The 10,123-nt window shown below is 44.5% G+C and overlaps 1 protein-coding gene across 4 annotated transcripts in view; it reads left to right on the plus strand.

Annotated features, from left to right (window-relative positions):
- Positions 1 to 9,901, plus strand: part of LOC5571684 (protein melted) — a 43,187-nt gene extending 33,286 nt beyond the window's left edge. For all 4 annotated transcript variants that reach the window (XM_021840784.1, XM_021840787.1, XM_021840785.1 and 1 more), the window contains 7 exons: positions 4 to 252; positions 317 to 1,359; positions 1,419 to 1,591; positions 1,724 to 2,859; positions 2,919 to 3,092; positions 8,823 to 9,005; positions 9,085 to 9,901. In XM_021840784.1, the coding sequence (XP_021696476.1) occupies positions 4 to 252; positions 317 to 1,359; positions 1,419 to 1,591; positions 1,724 to 2,859; positions 2,919 to 3,092; positions 8,823 to 9,005; positions 9,085 to 9,159 (3,033 nt within the window). In that variant the 3' untranslated portion in view covers positions 9,160 to 9,901. The remainder of the gene's footprint in view (positions 1 to 3; positions 253 to 316; positions 1,360 to 1,418; positions 1,592 to 1,723; positions 2,860 to 2,918; positions 3,093 to 8,822; positions 9,006 to 9,084) is intronic.
- Positions 9,902 to 10,123: the final 222 nt, after the last annotated feature.

The raw sequence follows: 10,123 nt of genomic DNA on the forward strand, positions 1-10,123 counted from the left end.
CAGCTTGAGGAAATATCGTCCATCATCAGTCACGAAGATTACCTGCAGAACAGTAACGACCAATCGGTGATAGAAATCTGTATCAATCGCGTTACGTCATGCATCAAAAAGACCAACACCATCGAGAAGCACTGTTCCGGTTTGGTGGGCCTACTGGAAACCTGCCTCAAGTATAACCTTCAACCGTCTAAAAAAGAAGCGGATCCACCACACGCCAAAATATCGTCCGATATTATTTCCAGTATTTTTCTTGTGAGTTTTGCATAGAAATTAATGAATGGAATTGTCTTAAATTAATTTATTTTATAATTTTCAGAATTACAACAAAAAGCATGTGATGGAAGTAACACTGCCCGTAGCCGTCAAATTTCTGAACAAAGGTAACCTGGAGCTGTCTCGCAACTTGGCCAGTTATCTATCGTCGGCAGCCATCGAGTATTCGTACTTGCTATCGCCACATGTAAAGCTCATTTTGGAATCACTGCTAAACGGAAACTATGGCCTGTGCCACGTGCTGTCGCAAATCTACGATGCTGCCCCAGAACCCATCAATGCCGAAGCGAAACGTTTCGTTGAAATCATTCCCAAATGTGAGCTCCAAGAGCAGATTGTGATCCTGCAACTATTGGTAGCCGTAGCCAAGAGTAAACCCTCATCACTGCTAGACAGCATTCCACAGCTGTTTGACCTTGCCCAAAAACCTTCCATCTCGACGGCCGTAATGTTGGTCATCCTGAAACTAGCCGAGTACAAACCAATCAAAATGAGTGAATACACCGACTCGGTGCGAAACGTTGCTCAAACGGTACCTCAAACAGTGGGATTTGCAGCGCAAATCCTCTCAGCCATTGGTAAATCCAGCAAAGATCGAGCGCAGGTCGCTTTAGATTTTGTCCTGGAGTATCTGCCAAAGGCGGATCGAGCTTTACAGACGATACTGCTTAACGAAGCGACCAAGCTCTGCACCAAATATCCCGTCCTGTTCACTGACAAAGTCACATCGGTGGTTCGTCAGCGCCGTCTGAACAACGGCAATCAAATCAAACAGACTCCCGGTGGAGTAACCATCGTCAATCTGAACTCTTCAGCAACGCTTCCGGTGACTACGACGGCATCCGTTACGACGCCACCGGTAATGCTCGATACTCGACCGATTGTTTCCAAGACTCCGAATGTGGCCGTCATAAGCAATAGTGGTGCCACGACTGCTAATACTACGATTATCAATACGTCCAATGGGACAACCACGACTTCTGCTATTCATCCGGCCCTATTGACGAACTTCATGAACTCTGCCAACGGAATACCGGCGGTTGTCAATGGAGGTCCTATGGTTCCACCGACGCCTCCGCACACTGGGTAACTAGTTTCAGGTGGAGCTACACAAGGAAGCATGCTTAATTTACACTTGATTTCAGATACACACGGCGGGCCAAATTGGGAGATTCACGAAGTACTGGACGGTTGCATGCTGGAGGTGGAGGAAATAAGAGCATGACTCGACTGAACATTGCTGGCGGATCGGTGGGTGGGTTGCACAAGTCGATGACTCGACTAAGTTCATCGCAGCTGCTGGGGCAGTACAATGGAGGTATGTAGAATTGGTTTTTGGATTGGAATTGGAATTCTTGAACTACGTATGAAATCCATTGAATTCAACATTTCTTACAATTTCAATTAGAACCATGGTACACTTTAACACTAAGCTCATCATTAATTTCAGATGATCCCGGAAAGCAACACAGGCAAGCGGGAATAGAAGTTAGTGGAGTCATTGGTGCAATCGGTGGCGGCGGAATCGACGGAAGCAGCGCAGGCGGTGGTTCTAACTCGAACAGCAATATCCTGAACAGTCATTCCAGTGGAAACGTCTTTGCCAACAAGAACAACAGTACGCAAAACTTCGCCTCGCCTGTACCGCCTCCACTTAGTCAACACGTGATGATCACCGGCGAGAACAAGTGGGGCATTCCGCAGACGAAGATCACCTCGGGCGGTGTAACGGTAACGACGTCTCCAACCCGAGCACAGCGACCTTACTCGCAAGGCCCCAATACGTTGATGGGATCGGCGGGAGCTTTGGGGAAGAACTCGTTGGGAGGACTGAACCAATCAACTGGCTCGATTGGGATGGTTCAGGTGCATCACGCTTCTCCGGCTTCGCCAACCATGTTCAACAACCATTCCCAGCAGACATCACCCCAACTGACGACTCTGTCGCTCAACTCGAACGAAGATGCAAACAACCAGGTGAGCGTCTCCGGACCGGCCACTGTTACCTCGAGGCGGAACGACAATCGCAGTGTGACTCTGTTGAATGCAAGCAGCGCTGTGAATCAGCGGATGAGCGTTTTCGAACCGTATCCTATGCGGGACACAATTCAGCACTTCTGCGAGAAGCATCTGGATAAGATTAAAGCGTTCACTGAGAGTGTAGCCCAGCGATTGCCACCACCGGCCAAGTGTATCATCGAAGAACGGCGAGCGAAGAAGATGGCCAAGTTGCACTTTGCGTGTCAAGTCCGGGGTCCGCATTGTCTCTACTCGCGAACAATGTTCACCATGCGAACTCGAAACCCTCGGACGTGGATCCATCTGATGTTCCTGGACCTACAAGCACGTGCACCACAGAACGCCCTCAGCAGTTGGGACCCAAGCGTGAGTCGGCTGAAGCACTGTTGGGATACATTGAAGTGCGAGAACAAGACTTTTATAACGCTAGTCACCAGTGCGTTTCCGAACGTCAAGGAACAGGAAGCACTGATCAACGAGCTGCGCAATGCGGGATTTTTCGATGTGTTCGAACTGGGAGCGGCTAGCACTCCTGAAGGAACCAGTAGTGAGGATTTGCACTTTCAGGTGAGATACTTCAAATCAGAATACCGAGGGATATTAAATGTAACCGGTGTTCATTGTAGTGGGGCTGTTTTCTGTGTAATCACCCGGAGAAAGCGATGGGATTCCTGCACGGAAACACCCAGCCCGTTATCGAGGGACAACTCAAGGAAAAGAAAGGCAAGTGGCGATTGTTTCGGCGGTGGCGCACGCGGTATTTCACTCTGTCCGGGGCGCACCTTTCATGCAAGGGTTCGGTAAGTGATTCTGAATATTGTTTTAAGCCGTAAATAGCAAATACGATCTTACTTTGCTAAAAATGATGTAACTTTATGATTTTCTAATATTTTTATATAATTTTGTTCTAAATCAAGGGAATTATTTTTGCCAGCAGATAGCCGTAGCGGTAAACGCACAGCTATTCAGCAAGACCAAGCTGAGGGTCGTGGGTTCGAATCCCACCGGTCGAGGATTTTTTGCGGGTTGGAAATTTTCTCGACTTCCCAGGGCATAGAGTATCTTCGTACCTGCCACACGATATACGCATGCAAAAATGGTCATTGGCATAGTAAGCTCTCAGCTTACAGAACACTAAGCTCTGTCCCAGTGGGTACGTAACGCCAGAAAAGAAGAAGAATTTTTGCCAGCAAATGCATAGTGTCTTTTCCCTCTGCAATGAGTCTGCATGCTCCTTCCTTTTTCTGACAGCCGAAAATTCGCGCGTTAATTTTCGAAACCATCCAATTTATTGAATTTATTTATCATTAGTACCGATCGTAAATGAGTAAAATATATTTTAAAATTTCGTAGAAGACCACTTGAGGGTATCAGAAATAATATCGACATTAGACTGATGCAAATTTTGAAGTTTTTGCTCCCCTATGCTTAAACGATGTCAATTATGATTAAAATGATCCTGAAAAGATTTGGAAGAAATTTGGTTGTGCACACGCTATTTGAAGTTTATATGGAAATTACTATGGAAAAGGCAAACCTTTTGTGTTCAGTCCTCTAACTGCTCGTCATAATAATCTATGGAAAAGTGAACACACTCATCTCATGTGAAATCTTCCCAGCTACAACTTTGCCGAAGACCACATTTCGATGGGACTTAAGGATAATTTGTTATTATTGATAACAAAGTCTGAATCATGCTGCGATGATCAATCAATTACTTTCAGAGCAACACTGCTGTAGAACATAGTAGCCTGGATTACTTTGATCTATTCTTCTCGCCAGGAGCACCACTGTTGCCTGACGAACAGTTGGTGAAGCATGCTACATGCAAACCAACTTTATAATGATGAATAACAATTTATCCTGACGTTCAATCAAAAAGTGGTCTTCGGCAAAGTTGTAGCTCGGAGGATTTCACATTAGAAGAATTTGTTCACTTTTCCATAAAATTTTATGACGAAGAGATAGAGGGCTGAACACTAAAGATTGGCGTTTTCCATAGTAATCTCCATATAAACTTCAAATGGCGTGTGCACAGTCAAATTTCTTCCGAATCACTTCAAACTTTGGGAGGATGCTATTTTTCATAAATAAAATCGTTTAAGCATAGGGGAGCTAGAATTTGAAAATTTGCTCACTCTAATCGACATGCATTCTCCATTCTTTCACGATTTCGGACAATTATTGTGTTATGATCCATTACCCATTGGGTACAGAGTGGTACCCGACTTGGACGGCGGATTGCTATCGGTTAGCAAGATAGTCAAAAACGGTTTTGACGTCAAGTTCAGCCAAAATGGCGTTAAAATTGTGGATTCTACTGGCAAGATTGTTGCACTTGGAGAGATGGACGGTGGATTGTACATTCTGAAGGAGGCTGGTCACAAAGCACTTGCTGCGGGTCAGTGCCATACCGTCAATTGCCAACACACCTGGCATCGTCGGTTGGGGCACCGTGACCCCGCCGTCCTGGACAGAATCCGAAAGGAAGATTTAGTCGCTGGTGTGAAGGTCATCGATTGCGGATCAAGGGCTGTATGTGAATGCTGTCTAGAGGGGAAGATGGCACGTCAGCCGTTTCCCCATCAAGCGGAAAGACGGACTACGCGGCCATTGCAGCTGGTTCATACAGACTTGTGTGGACCGATGCAGAATGTCACCCCGAGCGACAATAAGTACTTCATGGCGATTATCGACGATTTCAGTAGGTACATCGTCTTGTATCTCCTGAAAGATAAATCCGAGGCAACAGCGTGCATCAAGAATTACGTTAGGTTTACTGAGAACCAGTTCGGCAGGAAACCAGCAATCATTCGTTCTGACCGTGGCGGCGAATTCGTGAATAAGGAACTGGAGCAGTTCTACCGTTCAGAGGGAATCCAGTCGCAGCTGACCGCCGGGTATTCTCCTCAGCAGAACGGAGTGGCGGAGCGGCGCAATCGATATTTGAAAGAAATGTCAGTTTGCATGCTACTCGACGCTGGATTGGAGAAGTGCTTCTGGGGCGAGGCAATAGCAACGGCAGCCTTCATTCAAAATCGCCTCCCGTCACGATCCGTAAGTAAAACCCCTCATGAATTGTGGACAGGACATAAACCGGATCTTGGTAACCTTAAGGTTTTCGGCTGTGAGGCTTACGTCCACGTGCCGGACGTAAAGCGCAGTAAGCTCGACAGTAAAGCTAAAAAACTAGTTTTTGTTGGCTATGACTGCAAGGCGGAGGCGTATCGCTTTCTCGATAAGGCAAAAAGAAGGATCACCATAAGCCGGGATGCTCGGTTCCTAGAAGTGGGTTCAGAGATGCAGGAGGAGAAAGTTTCGGTCGTTCCAGATCCTGAAACCAAGCTGGAGCCCAAGCAGCACAGTTTGTTTCAACTCGAGAATAAAGTAATCTCTTGAAACTAATCCAAGTTGTCAATGGTTGAAAATATGACTTTCAATTGCACTGAATAGCAACGCAAAAAGCGCAAGAGGTGGAGTCTGTTTGCAACATATTTAAGTTATATCGCAATTGCTTATTTGTGGCAAAATACTTGAGAGAAAAAAAAATGAAAATAAAAATATGAACGAGAACCAAACTTCCGACCTCAAGATCACCAAACTTCTCCTCTACTCACTACTCCACCAGCTATTCGAACAATTGCTTCGCCAATACACTATAAAAGCGACAACATGGCCCATTAATCAAAGCTTGTTGCTAATAACTTTACTGCACCCTTCGGAATACAAGTTCATACAATTAGACCACGCCTGAAATAATCTAAACTTTTTGCAAAAACTACCGCGCAACATATGAGAAACACCATTAAAACAAACAAACTGTTGCTAGACCATGTTTTCGTTGTTAGGTGATACGTAAGGTGCAACTCAACCATATTGCAACTCGATTCAAACAAACAAACTTCTAGCTGTCATACACGTAGTTAAGTGCAACTTGGTCGCAACTGGGATGAATCTTCTTGAGTTGTGGGTATGGAAACGAAAATTGAATGCAAGTTGCGAATGCTTTAAAAGAAAGAAATTTGAAACATAACATTAAAACCGGCATTTTGGGAGAAGTTTCAAGAGTTTGTTTGAAAAGTTGCTGGAAACATCTTGACAAACTTGACTTCATAGCTATTTACAAAGGACATTTGCAGCAAATCTTGTCGTTTCAAAAATGTTGAACGTCAAACAAGAAGTGAAATGCATGTTCATTAGAACGAAAATGAATCTTTATGAGCCTTGATATTGATATGCAACCGAACTAGAACCATGTAAGTTACAGATGCTTTTATTGATACGCGATTGAAACCATTTTTGAAAAGCATCTCTTTGGAAGATGTTTCGTGTGCTACTTGGGAGGCTGACATCGAGAAGCAACAAGAAGTAGTACAGCTGGAGTCGGCTCCGAAGAATGAGTCAGATAGTGAAGAGGATTAGAACAGCATTGCGGACGAATCTGAATTTGAGGAGTTCTATTCGGATATTGACAACGAATTTGAAGGCGAGGATCTGAATCCAGCTGGAAGCTCAAGTGTAAGAGAGCAACGTGTGCGACAACGGCGGCGCCCAAGAAGGTTCGACGATTTTGTGGTAGGTGTTGCTAAAGTGGTGGACCATGTGCCGTCAACGTACATGGAAGCAGTGAATTGCCAGGATAAAGAAAGGTGGATAGAAGCAATGAATGCGGAATACAATTCTCATCAGACACGAGGTACGTGGACTCTTGTGCCACCACCACCGAATCATCCAATCATCGGATCAAAATGGGTGTTTCAACGAAAGAAAGACACGTCAGGCCAAACGGTGCGCTACAAACCACGATTTGTAGCCCAAGGCTATTCCCAGCAATATGGAGTGGATTTCAGCGACGTTTTCGCTCCTGTCGCGATGCAGTCGACGCTTAGGGTACTGTTGGCCTCGAGGTAAGACACGTTGACGTTAAAAGTGCCTACTTAAACGGAAAGCTGGAGGAAGACGTTTATGTACGACAGCCTATTGGATTCGAGGAACCGGGAAAGGAGGAGTATGTTTGCAAGCTCCATAAGAGTCTTTATGGCTTGAAACAAAGCGCGAGAGTGTGGAATACTACAGTGAAAGCTGTGCTGTCGAAGCTGGGTTTCCATCAATCGTTGTCTGACCCATGTCTCTTCATGAAACGATTGGCAAGTGGTGAGAGGATTTACTTGCTAATCTATGTTGATGATATGATCCTCGTTTGCAAAGAAGCAGAGCAGATTACGATTGTCGAAAAGGAGTTACAGCGTGAGTTCGACATCTCAATACTCGGCAGCGCCAGTCAATTCCTTGGGATGAGAGTCAGAAGAGCGGCGGATGGCTTCTACTGCTTGAGCCAAAAAGCGTTTATTCGTGAGATAGCAGCTCGTTTCGGCTTGGATGGAGCAAAAAAGTCAAGCATACCGTTGGATGTTGGATATTTCAAGCAGATTGAAAGTGACGTGCTACCAGATAACAAGCAGTTCCACAGTTTGGTTGGCGCGTTGCTGTTCATTGCTTCCAATACGCGACCGGATATCGCAGCCGCTGTTTCAATTTTGAGTCGGAGGACCAGTGCTCCAACGCAGCGTGACTGGACAGAGCTCAAGCGAGTTGTTCGGTACTTGATCGGCACAGAGGACTAAGAGCTGAAGCTAGGCGTTCAACAAACCGGTGATATAGTCCTTGCCGGCTACAGTGATGCTGATTAGGCCGGTGATCGGTCCGACAGAAAATCAACGAGCGGTTTTGTGTTTTTCTTCGGTGGAGCTCCTGTAGTGTGGGCCAGCAGGAAACAAGGATGCGTTACAACATCAACAATGGAAGCTGAATACTTGGCTCTATCGGATGCAGCACAAGAGGTGATATGGCTACGTTGTTTGCTGGGTGAGCTGGGCGAGCAGCAACGGCAGCCGACTACAATCAACGAAGACAATCGTAGTTGTATAGACTTCGTGGCCTTAGATCGTCTGAACAAACGAAGCAAACATATAGACACCAAGTATCATCATGCCAAGGATTTATGCGCCAAGGGAGTAATACAGCTACGCTACTGTTCGACCAGTTAGATGATCGCCGACATCTTTACGAAGCCTTTGGGGCCGAATAAGATCAAATATTTCACGAAGGCTCTAGGACTTGTCGGACTTAACTGATGCCGGAAATGCAGTTCGTCAGCGAGGAAGAGTGTAGGCGGAATTTCTGAAGGGCGCTGACGTCCTGGTGACGTTTCAGAAACGGAAGCAAGACTAGCTGTCATTTGTCAAACAGCGGAAGAGAAAATATTGCCAACCTTTGTATTTCCTTCTGTATTTTTGAATAAAAGTCAATGCGTAATAAGCGAGCACGATTTCTTCGCACGGGTCTTTTAAAATCCGAGTTTCGTGAGTTTTTTGCCACTAATTGCCTGATGTTTCGTTCTGTGGCCATTTCCTTCCGATAATTTTGACCTAAAAATATAAGAAAATCATAAAGTTACAGCATTTGTATCAAAGTAAAACTGTTCTGTGTATTAGCGGAAATCTTCTTCAATCTGCATTTTCATTTTGTAGACCGGTGGGGAAAGCATAGATGTTAATCAGATCCGATCGGTCAAAGTGTCCCGAGGGGCAAGAAACATCCCGAAGGCGTTTGAAATCTTCACCGGCGACCAGACGCTGATTCTGAAACCAAAAGATGGGAACAAGGCTGAGGAATGGGTTCAGTGTTTGAGCATTGTGCTGGCACACTCACAGGTAAGTGTCCCTTTCGCAAAGCATTGACAACAAAAAAAACACACATATCTTCACCGGCTTCATCATCATCCCCATTCAGGCACGCGATAGTCCAACGACTCGTACCAATAGTCTTCCTGCCCGCAGCCTCGGTAACAGCCGAAACGTTTTCTGAGACACATATCACATCCACTCTTAATCTTACACGTAATACACATCAAACTACAAAGCAATGCGAGAATCATGAAAAAAAGACTTCAAAAGAGATGAAAAGTAATATGAGAAACAAAATATCATGTACTTAATGCCAACATTTCCTTCCAATAACTTTACCTTTAGAACGTTAAGCGTACCGAATGATCCGCAACAACCGAGTTGTTACTTAATTTATCGACAATCGAAAGCAGAAGAAAAAAAAACACTGTATTTTAACTAGCCATGTAAGTTACAGACGAGAATCAAAACCACGCCAAGCAAAACTCAATGTGTCAATTTAAAATTGATTTCAGTGGAGCGCAAATCATGTGCTTCGAATCCACAGATCTAGGAACATGCTTCAAACTCGAGGTCTATATTTATTGCCAACATTTTCGAAGAACTATGTACTAGCCCACAATACACACAGATATTCGTGCGAAGCAGCTCTGCCGTCTCTATTGACTAGTTTGTAAGTGAAGCGCGATTCAACAAGTCACATAGCAAGACAGAAGGATTACTAAATTTTCTATAACTATATTGTTTGTTAAGTTTTCGACTGTGTACTCCGTCTATCAAATAGTTCTTTTATTAGCTTCAGAAAAGAATGGAAAATCGAAAAGTTTAAATATGACCTAATGCCGCCAAACGGCAACAGATTAGATTATTTACTACTTAGGATTTATTTATTGAATTATGCAAATGAAGATGTTCAATCGTAATAACGCAGTGAAATGTATGTGATGTGAAATGAAAGAAAGCCATGGGTTTAGTAATCTTTGAGAACTCTTATCGTAATAAGCTTACGCCTCGTGCTCATAAAAAGCATCATTATTCACCTTTTTTGTGTTTTACTGACTTTCGATAGTTGCCAGTACTCTTAAAATTAAGCATAAGCATAACCATTGATGACCGTACAATTTGAAGTTGCTACTTCGTGTGTA

Source organism: Aedes aegypti, chromosome 2, assembly GCF_002204515.2.
Source record: "Aedes aegypti strain LVP_AGWG chromosome 2, AaegL5.0 Primary Assembly, whole genome shotgun sequence".
Taxonomy (NCBI): Eukaryota; Metazoa; Arthropoda; class Insecta; order Diptera; family Culicidae; genus Aedes; species Aedes aegypti.